This window comes from Rattus norvegicus, chromosome X, assembly GCF_036323735.1.
Source record: "Rattus norvegicus strain BN/NHsdMcwi chromosome X, GRCr8, whole genome shotgun sequence".
Classification (NCBI taxonomy): domain Eukaryota; kingdom Metazoa; phylum Chordata; class Mammalia; order Rodentia; family Muridae; genus Rattus; species Rattus norvegicus.
Window position 1 is genome coordinate 76,018,223 of NC_086039.1, and position 23,581 is coordinate 76,041,803.

General features: G+C 40.4%; 1 protein-coding gene across 1 annotated transcript; it reads right to left on the reverse strand.

The window, feature by feature from the left end:
• Positions 1 to 1,960: 1,960 nt before the first annotated feature.
• Positions 1,961 to 5,626, reverse strand: Rtl3 (retrotransposon Gag like 3). Its single transcript, NM_001401152.1, has 2 exons — positions 5,565 to 5,626; positions 1,961 to 4,941 (listed from the first exon to the last, which is right to left on the reverse strand). Exon 2 carries the CDS (start codon positions 4,737 to 4,739, stop codon positions 2,871 to 2,873), a length of 1,869 nt encoding a protein of 622 aa, NP_001388081.1. The 5' UTR covers positions 4,740 to 4,941; positions 5,565 to 5,626; the 3' UTR covers positions 1,961 to 2,870.
• Positions 5,627 to 23,581: the final 17,955 nt, after the last annotated feature.

Sequence of the window (23,581 nt, forward strand, 5' to 3'; positions counted from 1 at the left end):
TGGTCTTCATATCTCTGGGGAGGGGTTCAATAATAAAAGACGTTCTTTTTCTTTTATTGCTGCTTGAAGTTGGTTTTGTTTGTTTGTTTGTTTTTTAGTGTTAGGGGTGAATCTTGAGGAAAAAACCTAGACAAACACATATTATACAAAGAAACCTTCTTCTCTGCATGATATTTAAATAGTGAGTCAGTTGCTATGGAGGGTTGTCTGTGTGCCAGGCATTATGTGAAGCTATGCTCTCAAAGTTAGAGATATTGGTGATTCTGTTCACCAATTATTAGGGATTAAGTGGGGAATAGAAATGTAGCTCCCGAAGAAAGCTCACCACAGGGCTGCAAGATGTTATTGTGACGAAAAACATTAGACTGTTGTGGAGAGGAGTGACTGCTACTGATTAATAGAAGACAAGGACCTTAAGGCTACTTAGAATCTAGATTCAGTTTGGAAGTCGCTAGCCAGAAAAATTCAAAGGTGATGTTTTTAAGCAATACACAGTTCCTGAACACTCAATTGTTACAGAAACCACCAGGGAATCTGGCATTAGTTTCAAAGGCAGCAAAATCCTCCAAGACAAGAAATAGGTGGTTTGGAGGATGACTGGTGGGGAATGGTAAAGCTGAAGGAATCTGGATAAAGAAACCACTATCTAAGACCACACAGTTTTTCTCTCTTCATTTCCCCTCCTTTTCAGGGTTCCAACCTACCTTCATGCTTCTCTAGTCTTGTCAGGTACTCACCATTGCTTTAGGGAGTTTGACATGCTGGACTGGAAAAGCAATAGTGTTTGGAGCTCAAAGAGGTCTCCATGCCTTCCTAGTTGGGCTTATTTTGAAATAAAAGCATACACAACTACATCATTGGGTGTTCTCAGAAGCAATGACATGATTGATGTGTATAAGATGCCTGAAGGAAATGGGAGCTCTTTTTATTTGATCATGTATGTTAGAATACTCTCATGTGTCTTCAAAGAAATTCCAAGGGAGAAGTTGAGAACACAAAAGAGGGTTAAGATGGGCATGGATCAAATATTCACCTTTTACCCAGCTATCTAATACTCACATGTGTGTGTGTGTGTGTGTGTGTGTGTGTGTGTGTAAGCGCATTATGTATAACTTAAGCAAGTCAAGACACTAGCCCCTCTCATGATCACACATGTGTGGTTCTTTTATGGCTTTGTTTTCCCTGTGTGACAGGCAGGCAGCATGGCTAGCAGGGGAGAGGAACCTATAAATGTAGGAGAGGTGACTCCTAACTACATGTGTTAAAACCTGATTCCTGACACCCTGTTCCAATGCTGTAGTGAGGGCAGTTAGTAGGCAGGTCTTCTAGGACAAGTTCTGGTGCTGCAGGGAATAAATCCCAGATACCCATTTACAGGGATGGATAGGTCACCACTGAGGTCTCCTTACCTGCTCTGGTGCTCTTCTCTGTTTGGTTAGCTTCTGAAGTCCAAGACGTTCAAAGCTGCTCATGTCTTTGTCAGTGCTGTCCTTTATCAGAATTTCTCCCTCCCCTTATCCCTGCCCCCAGAATCCAACAGTCTTCCCATTTCCTCCCAGTTTCTCCAAAATTCTTTTCTCAACCTTACCACTGCTTACCCCTGCATACTTTACCCAATCCTAATACCAAGACTTTATGACTTTCTCCATCTCTCTCTACCTAAATTATGACCCTCTGAACTGTCAACTCTGGGAATCCACAGGACTCCATTCAAACCTTAAGCTTTCCCCAAATCTCTCCCTCCCCTCTCCCTTCTCTTTCTATTCTCCCTTCCCTTCACCCCTTCTCCATTTTCACTTCCTCTTCTTATCCTCTCTCTCCCTCCTGCATCTCTCCCATCCCTTCCCCCAATTACCCTTTTACTCTCACACTTTACCTCCCTCCCTCTCTTCCCCTCTCCAAACTTAGTGGTCTCTTACTCCCCTCCTCTGCTAACCCAATAAATTAACTTAAACTCAAGTAAAAGTTTCCATTGTTTATTGATTACTTAAAATATTACTTGAAAATTGCTTTTATTGAAAAAAAAGACAGAAATATGTGATAAATTTTGGTTAAAAAAAACAAAATCAATCTAACAGCTACACTTTTCAGTATTAGTTTCTAATATCTATTTGCATGCATATTGTTAGTGTGAATTGTGATTAAAAAAAAAACAGCCCTACATAATGTAGGGTTCAAAGAGGGAGGCATGCAAGGTTGGTGGGGAAAAGCAGCTCAAAGTCGTCAGGTTCAGTCCATCATCCAAGAGGCAGCGTCGTTGTACAGGTAGCCTTCTTTCATAGCCAGAGGTTCACTGGAAGATTCAGAGAGCAGCAAATGCTGATGACAGCTGAGGTAACAGAAGGCAGATGGTCAGAAGTCACTAGGACCCACCATCTAACCAGCAATTATTTCATCACGCCGTCTTCGATTCCACCTGTTCCTGAAACAATTGTAATGACAATAATGCGATGGAAAGGACACAGTTCGGGTACTCCACTCGATGTTCGGGTCATGTGTCTCAAGCCAATGGATTCCAAGAATCAGAGGGTAGCGTGGTGCATGAATAATGTCAAACTGGAGCTCTTCAACGTGATTTCCAATTTTGACTTCAACAGGTGGCGTTTCTTTGGTTATGGGTCCATTAATCAGTGGACGCCCATCGACAGTTTCGAGCATGAGAGGGAAGATGTTATTGCGGATTGGTATCTTCTCTCGAAGAACCACAGAGCGGTCGATGCTGTTTCTGTAGGAGCCTGAATCCACCATTGCTTGTTCAAAGAACTGCCGTCTTCCAAGCCTAATCTCAACAGTTAGCCATAGGGTACGGGACATAGATATGGGAAGAGAGGGGGACGCGTATTTATAGATTGGCCCGCCCGGGATCCCCCTTACCGCCGGGCCTCCATGTTTCCCGCCTGCTGGGCACGCTGAGGCTTAACAGGGCAGTCTCTGGCAAAATGACCAGGATGGCCACAGTAGAGGCACAAGTGACCTTCGCGGCGTCTGGCCCGTTCAGCCTCACTGAGATGAGGGCGATTACTTGTAGCTTGAACAGGCTGGTTTTCAGTGGGTGGACTCTCGGACCCATTTTCCTCTTCAGAGGATGATGAACTGGAATCAGCCCCACCACTTGCCTTCTCTTCTAGAGTGACACACTCAATGGTCACATCAGATAGGTTGGTGACTGGACTTATGCAAGACAGTTCGTTTTGAATAGAACTGGCAAGCTCTTCTTGAAATTGGATGCAGAGTGTGCTTTCACCCAAATTTAACTCTTGAGCAATGAGGTGGAAACGGGTTGAGTATCTGGGAGCAAGGCCTTCTCCTTGGCGAAGCTGAGGGAGGCCCTGGTTAGCAACTTCCAAACTGTCTGGATTGTCAAAAGTATCTTGAAGCGCTCGCAGGAGCCGTTCAAATTGCTCCAGCAGGGAGGTTTGGCTATCTAATAAGGGCTGGAACAACCTTCCTGCCTCACCTGAGAAGAAGCTGCCAACAAAGCTCACGAGAGCTGCTTCAGTGGGATACCCTCTGGTTCTTAGGTAACTGTTCAACTGAACTAAAAACTCAGAGAGTTTCTGAAAATCCTCACTGAAGGCCAAAGGGTACTCTAGGGGCAAAGTTGGAGCCTCTATTTCATGGTGAGCCTGTTCTGTTCCTGTTCTCACAACTATTAGGCCCTCTAGGGACTCTTCAGGTACTGAGAGTTCTAGGAACTCCTTGGCATCTGAGGGGTCAAGGGGCTCCTGGAGCACCTGAGGCTCCAGAGTCTCCTGGGTAGCTGGATGCTCAAGGGGCTCAGGCTGTGATGAGGTCTCCTGGTGTTCTGGAACCGTCTGAGGCTCCGCATCATTTGTAGGGTTGTGGAGCTGTGAATTCTGGAGCTCCTTGAGGGCTGGGGTACCCTGGTTGTCTGTGGGCTCCGCCTCACCGACTGCTGGGAGATCATAACCCCTTGGGGATGCCTGGGGCTTCTGGGTTGCTGGGGACTCCAGAGCCTTCTGGATCTCCTGGTGTTCCTTGACTGTTGCAGGGTTCCAGGCTGCGAGATCCTGAAGCTCTGGGGGTTTGTGAGCCTTCTTGTACTTTGAAAGCTCTTGGAGTCCCCAGGCTGTTGTGGAATCCAGGGACTCTGGGGGCTCCCAGGACTCCTTGACCTTAGGAAACTCCTGGAGTCCCCAGCACTCCTTGAACTTTGGGGATGAATGGGACTTCTTGATCTCTGGGGATCCCCTGAACTCTGTGATGGCTGAGGGTCCTCCAGACTCATTGGTCTCTTGGGGCTCCTGGGGCTCCTGGGGCTCCTGGGGCTCCTGGATCTCTGGGATTCCCATGAAGTCTCTGATGGCTGAAAGTTCCCTGGGCTCCTTGATCTCTGAAGGGCTCCTGGGCTTTCTAATGGTTGAAGGTTCCCTGGGCTCCTTGATCTCTGGGGGTCCCCTGAGCTTGCTAATGGCTGAGGGTTCCCTGGGCTCTCTGATCTTTGTGGGCTCCCTGGGCTCTGTGGTTGCTGGGGGTTCCCAGGGGTTTTGTGAAGCCCTGGCTGCTGGAAGTTCCAGTAGCTCTGGGGACTCTGGGAGCTCTTGGGCCTCTGAGGGCTTTCGGGGTGGTTCATGCTCCTTGGCTGCTCCGGATTTCTGGAGCTCTGGTATCTGGGCCTGGAGGGCAGCATTTTCTTCCGTGAGCCTCTTCACTTGAGCCTGCAGAATTTCATTCTCCAATTTCAGAGCAACATAGGAAGCTGCTAAGTCCTCTACCATCTTTTGAGGAAACGGGCCTGGTTTGGCAATTTGCTACCAAGAGATTGAGTAGCTGCTTGTGAGGTCTTTGCTGAAAGCGGCTCACAGGCAGACGTCAGGCTCCGTGACTTTTCCAAGGGGTGGGGATTTGGACCCAGCCAAGGCTGATTACCAAGAGGTCACTGGGAGCCTCAGAGCTCAGCACCGGGAGGTGTGAGACACACTGTGAAGAGAGAGGGAGCTGAGGATCAGAAACTGTGGAAAGCATTCATTCTACATAAATCAACAAAATCTGTCCAACTCTGCTCGGTTTCTCTTACCACAAGCTCATGTTCATGAACTGGGGTATATATACTTGCTCTGACCTCATGACATTTTACTAGCACATGACCCAGACTGTACATGTCAGTTTGCATTCTTTTGAAACTTCACATTATATCAGAAACAATTGCTCCATATGCCTTTGTTTTAAATCGTTTTTAATTTCTAGTGTCTGCCTAATATTTCAATGTAACATTTGGATGTTAGCAGCTGCTGTCAGCGACCAAATCAGATGTTTAGAGCGATATGGGGATTTTAGGTAAGTGGTGGGGCCAACTCAAGGGATATTTTATATTTTGAGTGACTAGCATAGGAATTGGGGGTGGGGAAGCTCTTTCTCACACCTCAGAAATCATACCACACAAGTAACCACACACAATCAGACACGGGAGAAAGCAAGCAAAAGTTGAATAAATAAATAAATAAATGAGCACACGCATATATACATATTCAGCAGACACATGCATATTATTTATAAAATGCCTCAAAATAGTTAAGAAAATACTCTTTATAAATGTACATTACCATTCAGAGATGAAGGGCTGGAGCTCTGCTGTCTGCGTAGCCATCGCTGAGCAGAGAACTGTGTGAATGGCTGTGGAGGCTTGCCTTTTCTGCACACACTGAACTCAAACAAACACACCCACTCCCAGAACACGTTCCAACTCTCCTCTGTAACGTAGCTATTTTGAGTATGGAAGAGTGTTTTTTTTTTTTTTTCTTTTGACAGTACCTCACAGTTCCGAGCTAGAAGGAAAGTAGGATGCCGCGCCGATGTGAGGCAGCTTCGTGCACTCAATCCTTGGTTACTTTAATAAATATTTGGTCAGGAAATTGGGAGTAATACCACTGCCCTTGTGAAAAGTTGCAAACATTTCTGAATGACCACAGTGGTTTGGGATTTGATTTTTTATGTCTGTCTCACGTAACTTACCCGTACTCTATCCACACTGGGACTTTTGTTTAATTCTTACTTAGAGAGCAAACTACAGCCCCCTCAGTCCGTTCTCCCGCCTACCTACTGAGTCCGGACTATCCCACCTTGAAATATTTTCTTAGAATCTTTACCATGGACAGATCTAGGGATTTTATAATAAAGATGCCAGAGAGGCAAACTTCTGATGGGCTACTGTGTAAAACCCTTGACTGATTCTGAATGTACCTGCCCAGGGATCTTCTGCCGACTGGAGCTGCTCATGTAACTCCTGACAGCACATGGGCACCCCACTTTTACTGGTCTCTCGCACAGCAATTCTACTTCATATTCAACTTTGTTTTCTCATGCCAAATCATAGTTGTATGCTGAGCATGGACCATATAGCCATTTTAAACAAGGATCAGGGACAGCTATTTTAATTGCAGTAATGAGTTATATAAGGTTGCTTCAAATGACACAACAATTCAGCCATGGTCCCAAGTCTCTTTTAAACATCGACAGTTCCACTTATTAGCATAGTGGACTTAATTCTGGAGATGGAAGAGGCCTAAACCACAGGAAGTTGACTGCCTAGGCTAGCTGAATCTGAATGCAGAGGCTTTAAGAAAGAAAGTAAAATCATATGAAGATTTAGTTTGTTTTGTACCTATCTTGCAATTATTTTAGAAAATAAACATACCTAAAAGTATCACCATTATCAGATAATTTATTCTACTTGTGCAAAAATTTTCAGAACACTGAAGCATTCTTTCCCATGGAGAAGAAAAATTCACAGTTGACAATGCCTTAACCAATTTAATAGAAGAGGGGATAGTTATATTTATGACTTTTTTATTTTCTTATTATTAGTGAGTAGACAATTTGAGACATAGTTTAACCTATTTAAGTTGTCTGTTGACCCTACTTGCCCAAAATAACTAGTTTCACTGATGAGATGTTTATGTGGCTCTGGTAGTTATTGACAATTATAAAACAATCTGTCCCCAAACTAAGGTTCTTCAAAGTGTATGCTCGCTAGAATCTTGTTTTATTTTATATTCAACACTCTTTTGCTATTAAATAATCACCCACACCATTCCCTTTATGCCCGTCTATACTAAACTTGCAAAGATTTGGTATTGTTCTTAGTCTTCTAAAATTTAGAGTCCAAACCTCAGTTTATGCAACTGTGAAATGGGGCCAATAACACTATTTAACTTTGCAGGAGCAGTGTGAATAATCAGTCATATATCCAAACACTATAATCCAAACATGCAGGAAACAGACCCAAGAGTATCAGGAGTTCAAGGCCATTTTCAGCTACAAAGTGAGTTACAGGCCACCAATGTGGGCAGTGTGAGAGTGTATCACAACACACATACACACACACACACACACACATACACACACACCACACACACACACACACACACACACACACACACACACACACCCTGAACAATGAATGAACGAAATAATGTGAATAAAACACTTATCACACTATGAAAGATAATGACGCTTAATAAGAGTTAAGAGAAATTATGCCCTGTGACAAGCTTATTGTTTCTACACATCTTAGAATTATAGAATTGGATACGTAAACGTTCCAGAATTGTTTGAGCAAGGACACTTCATGTGAAGAAATCTACAGCTCATGGATTTTACAGCATTCATTTTTCACCACTCTGGAGCTTTTATCTTTCCTTCCTGGTTGGGTCATGGATCATTTACTTTGCCAAATAATTCTCTCGAATTAGAACTGGAGGCACCTAAGCGGGAAGATGGGGTGATTAACATGGGGATTGTCGAGCAGCCAAGATAGATGTTTAAAAAGTCCACGGACTAAAGCACCAAACAGTGCCTTGCCTACAGGCATATTTATTCAGTGAGTAAACACAGGGACCTTTCTTCCCTGACTCCCCTTCACTAAAGAGCAAAGACCAAATTTCAACGTCCTTAAGTACAAGTTCCAAACTGCCTAAACTTAGAGAATTATTCTCTTTTGAGTGGTTAAAAAAAAAAAGCTACACTGACTTTTGTCAAAATGCCTAAAGTGGTTTTACTATCCTGAATTAGTCAAGTAGGAATAGGAAAGTAAGAATAAGGAAGTAATCACATGCAAACGTTCACCACGTCCTCCTACACTTCAATTCTTCTTACACTCACAACATGGTGGAGTTTGTGGAGTCTTTAGGATGGTTATGAAAACATTTTAAGTAAGTGAAGTTTTGTTAACTAGGCAAAGGAATATTTCAGGGAAAAAAAACAGACAAATCTGTTCATTTCACAGACGTACAAAGCCTGCACAGTAATAAAAAATGTTCATGCTCAGTTATGTTAATAAGTTGCATATGTTGATTGTTAGCTTAGGAAGAAAAGGAAGGGAAAGGTTGAATGAGATGAAGTTCTACTTTGAACATTCCGTTGTTAAGGGTGATCTTATTTTGTTGGTAAATGTGCAATCTGAAACATTTTAGACCCCTGCCAGACTCTCCTTTAGGCTGGCTGCAGCTTTAAGCAACTTAAGTTCCTGCTATTCTCTATATTAACCCTGTATAGAACCAACAGGGCAGGTTACCCCATCGGTCTCTGGCACAATGCCCAGCTCCCCCTTGGGGGCAGTCCCACCCTGATGACTGTTGTTTTCAACATGTTATTCCTATGGTTATGTTAGAGCTTGCAGCGCTTTCTTAAATTTAACCCTTCATGTGCTCAGAACAAATTAAGACCTTCCCTTTGATTGTCAGCAACACACTGATTACAGTGTATCAATTCCAAGACAGCGGTAATCACTTATTCCTTTGGTTGTTGAAAAGCCAAGGAAGAATTTATTCCTTAATATGACAGGGATTCTGAGTGCTTGCTCATAGAGTGGAGACAGGTTCCATCTCAGGAGCACTCTGGGGAAGTCAAATTTTGTTGTATTTAAGTCTTGCTTAGTGACATTTACCATCTTCCCATTTTATTCTCAACACACACACATACGAAACATTTTACTCTGATCGGATGTCACCTTTGGAAGGGAAGACCCAATGCATGTTTAAAGTGAAATTTCTTAAGGATGTTATAATTTTTGTAGTTTATTTTGAAAGAATGCCAAGCCTTGAAAAATTTTCTTGTTAGGAAAGCTATCTTAGGGTAAAGAGACCATTTAAAAAGGCATACATACAAGCACCACTATGTTGTACTTTTGTATACGTCGAAATAATCAAAGAAAAAGAGACCGGGAATCTGAAAGGGGAGAAACATGGGAAAGAGGGTTAAAGGGAGAAAAGGGGGGAGATAATATAATCATATTGTTGTTAAACTTAAGAAAAAAGATGGATATAGTATAGCATTAGCATTAGTTAACATGTTTACTTTATGATTTCACTTGGATGGCTTTACTAATCCTGGGTAATGACTGACCTGGGTACAGTATTACAGGAAGGCTTTTCTGTACTCCACTCTGGGAGAGGCCTATAGGATGAGGGTCTGACCTACTCTATTTGCTTAGAAAGTAAACCAAGTCCACGCAAGATTAAAGGGAGAAGGGAGTGGAACAAGAGGGAAGGAAAGTAAGGAGGTGGTAGGTATAGGAATGGACAAGGAGGAGGGCTGGAAGGAGAGGAGCAGAAGAAAAAGAGGAGAAGGAAAGTTTAGAAATAATCCTTTAAAACTCAACACATATATATATATATATTATATTTCACTTAAAGACAAAAATGTTAATTTTGACACTTATTAATTTTCTTTAAATTATATAAAAAGAGACTTTATTTGTTCACTGGTTAGGTTTGCACTCAAAGAACTTAATTAGGCCATGAGGCTTGTATGTTAGTTACAGGTTTGCAGAGAATTTTAAAAGAGGTGATAGACTTTCAGTGATGCTGGAGGGGAAGTGACTGGCATTTAGGAGTGGAAGATGTAGGTGTGTGGATACCCAATTCTCTCTGTTTTGCTTTGTGAAGTGTATTAAGTCATAGTTGTGAGAGTGCTTTTGAAAATATGTGCTATGGGAAAGAACATAGGGTTTGAGGTAAGGCAGGTCCACATCCAATTCCCAGTGCTGCTTTTTTTTCACTAGCTGTGTAATTTCAGCCAAGTTATATAGATTGTCTGAAATTCATTTTACTCATCTGGAGAGTAGGAGATAATGATTGGTAATTACTGAGTTGCTATGAAGATCGCAAACAATGCTAGTATCTAAAAATAAACATTTGCTGAACTGTACTACAAGATAAAAATCATATTTCTAGTTCAAAGGAGTGTCATTGATTTTCTTGTCAGCTTATCTAGTATATGTAAACAAAATTTCCCTCAAATATTTATGTATAAATCGAATACATAATTACTCCTATAAAATTTGTTTTCCATAGTGTAAATCCACATTCTTTCTTTTCCACTCTCTTTCTATAGTTGTTGAATATTCAGGTAGTTAATTATGCTATTCAGCACTTGTCTACATACATGCCCCCCTCTGTGTGTGTGTGTTTGTGTTGTGTGTGTCTGTGTGTGTTATGTATATGCTTGGTGTGTGTGTGTGTGTGTGTGTGTGTGTGTGTGTGTGTGTGTGTGCTGGATGCTGAATACAGAGATAATATGTGGAGTTTTCTGTCAAAGAGCTCACAGGTTAGGAGAACAAAGTATGTACTTTGGTATTAATGTGTAGCTATCTGTTGTTACTGGATGTTTTAGTGGAGGGGCAAAAGGTAGAATTTTAGGTATTAATGTTAAAGGAGGTAGAAAGAAGTGTCAAGAAGAATCAGGAAAGATATTATAAAACAAGCTTTTGGGGTGGATTTTAGAAGAAGGTAAGATTTGAACATGTACATATGGGGATAAAAACAAGATGAATGAAAACAAGAACATTCTTAATGGAGAAAGGAGTTGAAACTACGGCGCAGAGGTTGGAAACTCTAGCCTGGGAATAGAGAAGCAGCAGTTCAATTTGGATGAAGTGCAGAGTACGTGAGGGAAGTGTATGAGTTCACAGACATAATGTGATACAGAGACTCTCAAAGGGAAATGTGATATTTGGCAGAGATGATGGTAACATGCAAATGTTTTAAATATGTTTGGTCAAGAAATATGTGGTCCTGGCAATTTTTCACTTCTCACTATATCATAATTTTCTAAAATTCTAGGTCTTACTAACATTCATTTAAAAATGCCAGAAATATATATTTTGTAATCTGTAGTATCAGCCGTTCTTCCCTCAATATTTTTATGAGCTTTCTAGTGTATATTTTCTTAACATGCTGTAATTCTGGGTCTGATTTTCTCATGTCAAATGTAGCATAACATGGTCCTGTTGGTTTAATTTTTTTTCATCTCAATCACTTCCTCTGGGACATGTTTGCATAACTAGTTTCCATTTCTCCACTTCCTTCCATCCCATCCCCACCATTATTTTGTTCTTGTCGTTACTCTATTTGATTTCCTAGTGCAGCTGTATCATCTAAGCTAAGCATTGTTCTCTGAGTGCACCCTGACAGAAAGATAGGCCCCCCTTTCTGCACTCTGATTATTTCTTGGCTGAAAGAATGAAGCAGAAAATATCATTAGCAAGGAGTCGCATCAGATTCCTGGGACATTTGTACTTTTTCAGTGCATGCCAGCATGTGCAAATGGGAAAGATTGCACTGATGAGTTAGTTCTTTGTCAAGGATTGAAAAAAAAAGCCATTTTGGTTTTCTTAATTTTAAAGAGAATAATTAATGAAAATAGTTCATGAAAGAGAATTTGAAAGAGAGCAAGGGCAATGAGGGGTATATGGAAGGGTTTGGGGCAGATGAAAGGGAAGGGACAAACGATATAATCATATTATAATCTCAAAAGAGAGACTGTATATAGCAATTTCTTTTGTTGTTGTTGACTTTAAACAGGATACAGAGTATTAACGCAGCTGCTTTCTCTTTCAGCACATGTGTACCTGGGTTATGGTGAAATATAATCATGGGTTTGTATTGGTGTGACTGCATTAGATGACACAGTCGAAAAATAAACATTGCCATTTGAAAATAACTCATGGGAGCAGTTTTGGCAAGTTTCAGAAGAAATCGTCTATTCTCCGAGTAGTGAGAATAGAGGGACTGTTATGTTTTCATTTTGCATTTTTCTGTAGCAATTGGATTATTCATAAAGGATGAGTGGGCATTTCTTTCATGGGACAAAAAGCAACCCTACTGCTCTTTGTGTTAGAGTATCTTATTATTCGAAACCGTATGGCATGTAGTCCCAACATCTCTGAGTGGCAAGGCTTCCTTCTCAGCACTGTTGTATACACTACCGTTCATTGGGACACTGTCACCCATGCAACGCATGATCCTTACATTTCTTCTCCTAGCTATCTTCCCTGCCTGGCTTTCCACAGCTGCCTTTAGAAATCTGACCCTTTCTCTAGGCTGAGAAGCTGCCTCCCCTCCAAGTAGCTTTTCATCATTTCCCTCTCCGCAACTGCCTCTTTCTGTGGTCGTGTGTTAATGCTGCAGATGTAGCCGCACTACTTGCGATTCTTAGAAAGACACTATTTCCTGTTTCAGTATTCCCTGGCCAGTTGCAGGAGCTGTGTTATCTGGGGTATGTTCCTCCTCGGTGTTCAGTGATTTCATAAGCGCGTTCTCACTTCTTTTTTTTTTTTTTTGCCAGCACACAACCTATATTTTATTTTTTTCTGTATATATATATATTTATATTTATATTTATATAAAAAGACCAATAATAGCAGTGTGTTATGCATCAACAGCAGCAACAGCTTTTCCAGGTTCTGCAGTCATCTGAACAAAACTGTAGAGACATCCAGCACACTCCATTAAAAAAAAAAAGTAAAAAAACAAAACCCGAGAAAACGGCACAGTTCTGTTACTCTTGTGGTACCTGGCACCATTTTTTTTTAAAGTAGCTTCTCAATCATCATCTGGAAAGAAAACATTCTGAGCAACATCATTAAAAACAGCTCTGATAAAGCACGGTCACTACTACGTATCATAAAGCAGGTACAAGCTATTTTACATCCACAGAGGTATGATACAGTACTGTCCTACATCTATAATACTAGAGGATACAATTTAAAAGGCATTATTTGAGACTTGATTCTACTTTTCCAGCAGAGGGCCCAAAGGATGGTGTGACACAGCTTTGTAAAGAAACATACTCTAGACAGGATTTCCTTTCACTAGTGGCACAGTTCTAAGGATTCATTCTCTCCATGAATGTCAGCTAAAACCGTTATTAAAAAAATGAAATATCCCTAGAACAAAACCGTATAACCACCGGATTCACATGAAGATGACCTAGTGGAGACAAGCTGGACCTCACCTTACCAACAAGCTATCAAATCTGTTATGTTTAAACAGTGAGACCTCCAAGGAAGGAGATGCCAAGTAGTGCTTCAAAGCTTCGGACCACAATCAAACACAGCATCCTTTTCAATAGAAGCAGAAGCTCATCTGAATATGCTCAAGGATGCTGACATCAACATTTAATCATCTCCTCACTCATCCAGGAAGAAGGGGAGATCAGTTACTACTGTACTTTATTGTGTTCAACCAAATCACCATGTTACAAAAATAGCAAGCTGCCATAATAAAAAATAAGGCTCCTCTATCCAGCACCAGATAGCATCATTTTACTTTCAAGCCTAGAAATTGCACACTTGTATATAAACCAATCGAAGATGAGGATTGAGAGTTCATCTTGGTGGATTTTTCCTTTGATGAATATGAAGTGTCCTTCCTTATCTTTTTTGATGACTTTTAATTGAAAATTGATTTTATTTGATATTAGAATGGCTACTCCAGCTTGCTTCTTCTGACCATTTGCTTGGAAAATTGTTTTCCAGCCTTTCACTCTGAGGTAATGTCTGTCTTTGTCTCTGAGGTGTGTTTCCTGTAGGCAGCAGAATGCAGGGTCCTCGTTGTGTATCCAGTTTATTAATCTATGACTTTTTATTGGGGAGTTGAGGCCATTGATGTTGAGAGATATTAAGGAATAGTGATTATTGCTTCCTGTTATATTCATATTTGGATGTGAGGTTATGTTTGTGTGCTTTTCTTCTCTTTGTTTTGTTGCCAAGATGATTAGTTTCTTGCTTCTTCTAGGGTATAGCTTGCCTCCTTATGTTGGGCTTTACCCTTTATTATCCTTTGTAGTGCTGGATTTGTAGAAAGATACTGTGTAAATTTGGTTTTGTCATGGAATATCTTGGTTTCTCCATCTATGTTAATTGAGAGTTTTGCAGGATACAGTAACCTGGGCTGGCATTTGTGTTCTCTTAGGGTCTGTATGACATCTGTCCAGGATCTTCTGGCCTTCATAGTTTCTGGCGAAAAGTCTGGTGTGATTCTGATAGGTCTACCTTTATATGTTACTTGACCTTTTTCCCTTACTGCTTTTAATATTCTTTCTTTATTTTGTGTGTTTGGTGTTTTGACAATTATGTGACAGGAGGTGTTTCTTTTCTGGTCCAATCTATTTGGAGTTCTGTAGGCTTCTTGTATGCCGATGGGTATCTCTTTTTTTTAGGTTAGGGAAGTTTTCTTCTATGATTTTGTTGAAGATATTTACTGGTCCTTTGAGCTGGGAGTCTTCACTCTCTTCTATACCTATTATCCTTAGGTTTGATCTTCTCATTGAGTCCTGGATTTCCTGTATGTTTTGGACCAGTAGCTTTTTCTGCTTTACATTATCTTTGACAGTTGAGTCAATGATTTCTATGGAATCTTCTGCTCCGAGATTCTCTCTTCCATCTCTTGTATTCTGTTGGTGAAGCTTGTATCTACAGCTCCTTGTCTTTTCTTTTGATTTTCTATGTCCAGGGTTGTTTCCTTGTGTTCTTTCTTGATTGCTTCTATTTCCATTTTTAATTCCTTCAACTGTTTGATTGTGTTTTCCTGGAATTCTTTCAGGGGTTTTTGCGATTCCTCTCTGTAGGCTTCTACTTGTTCTCTAAGGGAGTTCTTTATGTCTTTCTTGAAGTCCTCCAGCATCATGATCAAATATGATTTTGAAACTAGATATTGCTTTTCTGGTGTGTTTGGATATTCCGTGTTTGCTTTGGTGGGAGAATTGGGCTCCGATGATGCCATGTAGTCTTGGTTTCTGTTGCTTGGGTTCCTGCGCTTGCCTCTCGCCATCAGATTATCTCTAGTGTTACTTTGTTCTGCTATTTCTGACAGTGGCTAGACTGTCCTATAACCTGTGTGTCAGGAGTGCTGTAGACCTGTTTTCCTGTTTTCTTTCAGCCAGTTATGGGGACAGAGTGTTCTGCTTTCGGGCGTGTAGTTTTTCCTCTCTACAGGTCTTCAGCTGTTCCTGTGGGCCTGTGTCTTGAGTTCACCAGGCAGGTTTCTTGCAGGGGAAAAGTTGGTCCTACCTGTGGTTCCAAGGCTCAAGTTTGCTCGTGGGGTACTGCCTAAGTCCTCTCTGAGGCGGCAGCAACCGGGAAGATCTGCGCCGCTCTTTCCAGGAGCCTCCGTGCACCAGGGTTCCAGATGACGTTTGGTGTTTTCCTCTGGCGTCTGGATGTGCACAGAGTGCAGTCTCTTCTGGTTTCCCAGGCGTGTCTGCCTCTCTGAAGGTTCAGCTCTCCCTCCCATGGGATTTGGGTGCAGAGAACTGTTTATCCGGTCTGTTTCCTTCAGGTTCCGGCGGTGTCTCAGGCGCAGGGGTCCTGCCGCTCCTGGGCCCTCCCCTACGGGAACCCAGAGGCCTTATACAGTTTCCTCTTGGGCCAGGGATGTGGGCAGGGGTGGGCAGTGTTGGTGGTCTCCTCCGCTCTGCAGCCTCAGGAGTGCCCACCTGATCAGGCGGTGAGGTCTCTCTCCCACGGGGTTTGGGAGCAGAGAGCTGCTGTGGGCCGGGATCCGCGGGTCTCTCACTTCTTTTTAATCCTTGTTTTGGAGACTGGGTCTTACCGTATTGCTGAGGCTGAGCTGCAACTTGCTAGGTGTAAACTACTTTCTACTCCCAATCCCATTTCAGCCTCCCAAGTGCTGGGATTTAGAGGTGCACACTTCTCTATCAAGCGTAACTTCCGTTTCTAACAATCTGGCATTATCATATTTATGAAAGAACTTTCAAAAATGTTGGGATTACCCTTTTTTAAAGCCCCCTCAAGGTCTTACATTACTACACATGATATTTGTGTTTCTGACAAACTTTGTATAAAATCATTTTAAAGTTTCATCTGCTCCTTTGGTTGGAGCTAAAGTCCAACTTTTCAGGAAATAGAAAGCTGACTTTCCACTGATGAGGAACACAGATTTCAACATTCATCTTCTGTTGGCAGCAGCATGTGTCCTTTTGGAGAAGAGAAAAAATCACCTGAGCATATCTAAATTGAATGCAGATTTGGTGTTATCAAGCCTAATATTTGTAAGTGTCCTGACATTATATTTTAAGTAATTTGTTCTGAGGAACTTAACTTTTAAAAATAATAAAGAATGTTACTATTCCCATCCATCACCCCTGAAAATAATAACGAAAGAATAAACAACTAATACTCCTAGTCCTTTTAAATGTACTAGGTGTTATACTAAGCTCTTTACATGTATTAGCACTTTCAGTTTTCCAGCAACCATGTGAGGCAGCTACCTTCACAAACGAGAACAATGAAGCCCAGAAAGACTAAATCATGTGCCAAGTGCCCATGAAGATGGGACTTCATTTAGTCATCTGTCTTCATATCCTTTATTCTAAATTGCTCTAGGCTGCTTTGGTCTGCACACTCAGTAAACATGGCAAATTCCTTCCTTTCTAAATCTTATTTCCTTGCATGGATTTGGTGTGGATCTGTTGTTTACAAAATGGCTTTCAATCGGCTCATTATTTCCTGATATGTTTTGATCAATCGGAATTTATTTTAAAGTTTATTAGAAGTACAAAGGTTCTACGAAAACAGTCCAGATGGCTGATTTCTCATGAGAAGCTGGGAAGGCTGGGTTTATCACATCTATATTCCTTAACAGGTGCTGAGTAAACAGAGGCAAAGTGTGCTAGCTTCAGTAGACACTTTAGCTCTCATCACTTTCCCAATTCCTTAAGGCATTACCCATTCTCACTTGTTGTTCTACTTTCTCTGACCCCTTCTATATTTAGTGTCTGAGTTCTAATCCACAATAGTTTTTTAAATTCCCTTCAAATCTCAACATTAAGAGTTCTATGTGTAGCATACATTATTATAGTTGCTACTAATACACACAAAGAATGTAGGTGAATCCCAAGTGAAGGAATCCAGAGACGAAGGAGTAAATGATATTACTTATATGAAATTCAAGAATGACTATATTCAATCAATAGTGTTAGGGCTACATGTCTAAATAGTTGTCACCTCCGGGCAGGAGAGGATAATGACTGGGAAGAGAAACAGGAATTGAGTGTGGGTGTACTTAATATGTTGATCTGAGTGACCGTCACATGTAAATATCTCTGAAAATTTGTTCTTTGTAGCATAGACAAATTCCACATTGTGTTTTGAAGATGATGCCAGTAAAGCATTTTTAAATCTTCTTACAAATTTCTTTAAAAATGAATTGTAAGGATCTATAGAAGCCCTACTGCTCAAGGGCCTTTGGATATCTAATTTTTAACATGTACTGAGACCTTTAGGAAGGAGAGATATCTGGCAACTTGTGCTCTTTGTCCTTTTCTGACACGTGTATACACAATTTCGAATTGAGCTGAGTTGTTGTATAAGTGAGATAAAAAGAATAGAAACTCAAGCTCAACAAAAGCATTCTGAGCAAAAGTTTATTTGGGGGTTCGCTTACAAGTATGCTTGTGATTAGGGGAGAGGTGAGTTTAATTGAAGGGGATTAGTTATTTGAAGGATATTGTTGAGAAGAATGTTGGTTTTAAACATTTATTCTCTTTGGCAGAAGAGCTCAACATGTTTGAACAAGTGTCAACACACTAGATTCCTTAAAGGCTGGTTGGGTATGTATTGGTCAGAATATTCAACATCCTTCTAGTGGCACAGTCCACTTTCTGCACAGTATCTGCTTTGGATATTTTTCCCCTGTGTAGTAGTTTCAGCTACTGGCATCCATACCCTTCAGCAGCACAAATCCATTCTTACTATTATAAGGCAGTAACAATTTCTGCTGATTTTCTAGTGACAACTTGTATTTAGCCACTTGTCTGTGTGCATGCATGTTCACACTTGCCATGGGACGTGTAAGAAGTTCAGCGGACATTTTTATAGACAAAGTTCTGTTTTTCAGAGTGGAACTAATGTCTCTAGACTTGGGTAGTAAGTGTCTTTACCAGCTGAGCCATTTTCCTGGACCATGATTTTCAGTTTAAAGGGATTCTTAGAAAACAGTCTTTATTGTTTAATTGCCCCCCCAAAAAAAACCTTGGGTTGTGATAGTATCTCAGGACAGCTGCTATAGTGGAAGTGGAAAGAGATTTTATTATAAAACTATTTTGAGAGAAACAACTCCGGATTTTTATATTACTATATTTGGTAAGGAAGTGGAAAAATCTGTCTTACCTTGTTTCAGAAGCTTAGTAACCCAATAGATGTCTGCTGGAGAAGCTAATGAGAATACAGAGAAAGATTCTGTTTTTTACTTCAATACATAAATACAACCTGCTCAGTCCATATAATATTACTTGTATGTGTATATTCTCAGGGCTAGCCATTTGCTGTTGCATAACCAATTGGTGTGCTCTTCCCTGGAAAGGACTATTTTTCCTGCTTTGAGCATTCATTAATTGCCTGTAGTTCTCTTTGTAGGGTTGACTTCATATGAGCTTTTCCTCTTGCACATTAGCATATCCATTGGTGTTGTCTTTGGGTCGTAGGTTGGCTCAACATCATGGGTGTAGCTTCTGACATTGCTAGGAGACTGAACCTTATAGCAAACTCTTTGCTCGTTTTAGCTCTACAATCTTTCTGCCCCATCTTCTACAATGAGTCCTGAGCCTTAGGTCCAGGAGTTGTGTTGTAGATGCTTTAGCTGGAACTGGTCTCCACATCTTTGTACTTTGATTGGTTGTGGTTTTCTATAATGGTCTGTTAAAAAAAAAGAAGTTTCCTTGATAAAGGGTAGGCTACACTTCTGTGTGAAAAAAGGGAGAAATAGTTAGAATGTAGTATTATGTAGTTTAGTACATTGAAACTTGCAGATTCTTTCCCAATATCCATAACTTCACTAGTCCTAGGAAGTTGGCGATGTTTTCAGTACCAGACGTGATTTCCCTTTTGTCAACTGGGTCTTAAGTCTAATTGGAGAACATTGGTTACCGCCAAGGTATGTACACCACTAAAGCAACCTTAGAGTTACAGTACAATACTGATCACTGCTATGGTTCATAGGTGCCATCGTTGGGTAGTTGCATCCTTCCTTGGGAAGCGTGCATGGTGACTTCTGGTACCATAAAAACTAGTTCTTGGGGAGTCAGCTTTCAGGTCAGTTCCAGCTCCAGTCCTCTGGACTCTGTGTCTGAAGTGCAGTGTTTTCCCTAATTAAAGTTTACCTTCTACCTCTGGGGGGCAGCCAAGGGCAACAGCAATAGCTTGTAATGCTTTGGGAGTCCTCTTAGATAAACCTGACTAACAACTTAATGGAAGCTTCTCATGCCTGGGGTTTGGGTTTTTTGTTAGATTTTATCTGCTTTTCTGTCTTTCTGTCTTTTGCTGAAGTATAGAATAGCCACTATTCTGTGAATCCATATCTTTTCTTGGCCATAGTGCAGGCCAAATTAAAAAATAGGCTCATTCTACTACATAAAGGAAGGCTCAAATTCCCAGTTTCTGCCATGCTGTGGTACAAGACATTTGTGGTTTTCTTGAGCAAATTGCTTAGTTTTCTGAGCTCTAGCACTCTTGCTTTTAAGATGATTATGAGCAGTGGTACACTTCTAGAAACTCTTATAAATACTACGAGAAATATTCCATCTTCTAAGACAGCATGGTGCTTGGAACATAGGGTCTCTTCATAGCTGTTGTCATTACTCTGGTTATTATGCCTTTTTGTGTGACAATGAGTTGTAAATAATTAAATTTATCACCAAAGGAAGGTTATTTTTAAATCCATCCCCATCACATATAACTTAGCTGTGACTTGGGTGTATATTGCCATGTTAAGTAGCAATAACAATATCTATCAAGTGAGTTCAGAGAATTAAATAATGCCATTATGTTGCTCATCTTATCTAGAGTATTAAGGATACAATCAGCAAGTTTGATGAAAATCTGGGTGTTATATTTATTACATATTTTAAGATCTCAACATAGTGCTCAGTTCTTTACATGAGTTATGTAATCTATACACATGATATATGTATGATGTAAATACTGTTATTGAGCTCAGTTTTTTCAGTTAAGAAGAACCAATGATTAAATTTGTTATTTAAGCTTACATAGCTAGGAATTTTGATCAGATATGGCATCCAAAGAGTCTTTATCATGTTAAAAAGGAAACTAAAATGTAAACATACCAGAAATATTTAATAAATTCTTATGAGTTACACTTAGTGAATACAGTATATTGGACCCTTGTTTAGATTATTTTACAATTTGTTCCAATTTCTAAGGAATAGCACTGAATTAATAATGTTGGTCATTACCATACATCAAAGTTCTGTGTGAAACACGCATTAGCTTGAGCACTATGCATAAATTCCTTCATTTAATATTCACAGTGAATTTATCAACCATGAACAGTTTATTAATCACAGTTTATATGGAGAAAATGAGGTACCAAGGCTAAGAGGTTACACAGGCACACATGATTTAGTGAGTGGTCAAGTTGAAAGTCTAGTATCAACATGGGACTATTGCTCCATACAAGGGCTCAACATTGGGATCCCCAAATTCTTAGGTTTCAACCAAGGTGAAAACAAATGTATATATAATTTGCAGATTTCAAAAATATTCACATTCATAGATTGCATAAAGCTTCAATTTGCATTTCTTAAAATGTAAAATTAATTCAGATGATGTATTTGTGTGCTTTAGAATGAATCTGGGGGTTTTTGAATGATTATCTTACAGGGATAGGAGAGAGATAGAGATAGAGATAGAGATAGAGAGAGAGAGAGAGAGAGAGAGAGAGAACACATTTTTAGAGAATAACATTGTTTCGTGAGCCATACTGTCATAATTTGTTACAGCGCCTGTAGAAAACAAATGCTTTTTCCAGTGCTCTTGGGTGGACCAGAGCACTGGGTTGAAAGGTAGGAATAGCTAGTGGGCAAAGTGATTTGAAACAGAAACCAGGGTAGGGAGAGGGAAGACAGCACTTTTTGATGATTATACAATCAAGGACCAGCTCTGGGGGAGAGTAATCTTAGAAGAGTCCTTCAGATGCCCCTGCTCAGGCCAGCTTTCTGTCTTATACCAAGACAGAATCAACAGTGAGCAGCTGTCGCCCTAGCTAAGTGTTCAGGAACTAGGAGTTGAAAACAACTTGCACACCCTGGAGACATGAGCCCTGCCCAGTGTTTCCCCTCTCAGAAATCATCACTTATCCTTCGAATGATTTACACAAGTACTAAAGAGTTTGGCAGGCAAGGCAGTGCTCCCTATGTGGATCCTATTCCTCCATCAGAACTTGGAAATTTGTTATTATTCTTTAAAAATTATCTTTAATGTTTATTTGTTTTGGTTGTTTGCCTTTTGAACACTCATCTGGCCATTTGTCTTTCTCTCCCTCCCCTTCCCACCTCCCGCACATCTTCCATTGGCAATGTTTCACTGAGCTTGACTAAACTTGGCTCTGTTTTCTGCATCAGGTGATGTTCCATTTTGACTCACCACCCAGGGGAGCAGGGGTGAGCAGGGGTGCTCAGACTTTGCTTTGCATTTCACTGATTGGGCCAGAACAGGATGATTGGTTCCAACTCATTTTCCAGTTTAGATTTGGCCTAATTTGTTTCCTTGGGAAATGCTTTTCATTTGTTTGTCTTTGCACATCTTCAATGTTTTTTACCTTGTTTGAGCACTGGGATGTGCTGGTAGCTCTCTCACGTATACATATCTGGCCATGTGGTACCTAAGTTTCGTGTCACCGTATTATAACCCTTGATGACAGGGTGCACCTTTGCTTACCGGGAACAGTGTTTATAAGATGAACATATTTAAACAATACAGATCCGAGCAATAGTCCCAACTGTTGCTGTGGTAGGGAGGGTTTTTGGATGATCTTTTTTCTATCATCAATTAATAATTTTCTAATGGTTGAGCTGATAGTAGTGATCACAGCATGCACAGGTCAGTCTCTCCTGTTCTTTCTTTGTTGTTCCAAACAGTCTATGAAACAATCATTTATCTAAGAACATAGGGTGGCACGCATTCCTCTCTCTGTTAAGACTGTGATTCTACTTTTGTTTTGCTATTTTCAGACAGACTCTCATGTAGTCCAGGCTAGACTTGGCTGCCTATGTAATCAAGGTTGTCCTTGAATTCAAGGTCCTCTTGCATCAGCCTCCCTAGCATCAGGATTACAGATGTGTGCTACCACATCAAATTCAAATCTCCAAATATTAATTTAGGCTTTTATGAGAATACTGTAATACCTCTTAGCAAGAGTAAACAAGGTTGATGACATTCTCTCTCTCTTCCAATCTGTTTAATGGGTAAGGTACTAGCCTCCAACTCAAAAGATATTCCATTTCAGTAAGTACAAGGCACATACTATTCAAAGATGCTATTTTTCCAGAATCTTTAATATCTAATGTTATATGAAAATTATTTGAGAATTTCATACAAAGTGTTTTCTGTGTAACTGACTTGAAAATATATTACAGAGCTATAGTAGTTAAATCAGCACTGTATTGGCATGCAAGCACATATTAATCATTGGAGTAAAATGAAGGTCCCAAAAGATACAAGATGTAAATCCTTGTACCACCAGTCACCTGATCCTTGATAAAGTCATCAAAAATAGATACTGAAGGAAAGGAAAAGACAGCATGTTTAACTAATGGTACTGTGAAAATTGTGTACATATATATATATATGTGTGTGTGTGTGTGTGTGTGTGTGTGTGTGTGTGTGTGAAAGAATGAAATGTGTTTGTTTTTACTATACACAATTCCAAATAAATCAAAGATCTTAATGTTAGAACTGAAACATTGAAACTTCTAGAAGAAAGAGGGGAAGTCCAATTCAGAATAAAGGATCAGATAAGAACTTCTTTCTGGATTGGACTCCAGTCACCCAGGAAATAGGACTAACAAGCAATCAGCAAGTGGAACTTCATAAAAATAAAAAAAGATGCAATATCCTTCGCCAGCACGGAAATTCAAATCAGAACGAGTTTAAGATTTCATCTCACCCCACTCAGAATGAGAAGATTAAGAAAACAGAAAGCAAGAGTATGGGGAAGATGAATCTTCACATGCTGCTAAGAGTACAATTTTCTGCACCTACTCTGGAAATTAGTGTGGAATTTCTTCAGAAACCTAGAAATAAACCTACCATGTGACCCAACTATGTCATTCATGAGCATATAGCTATAGGACTGTATTTCCTATTACAGAGAGATATGGAAATCCATGGCCACAGCTACTCTACTCACAAGAGTTAGGACATGGAAACAGCCCAGGTGTCCATCATCTAATGAATGGATAATGCAAATGTAGTGTTTATGTAAAATGAATTTTATTCAGTTGTAAATAACAGTATAATTTTGAA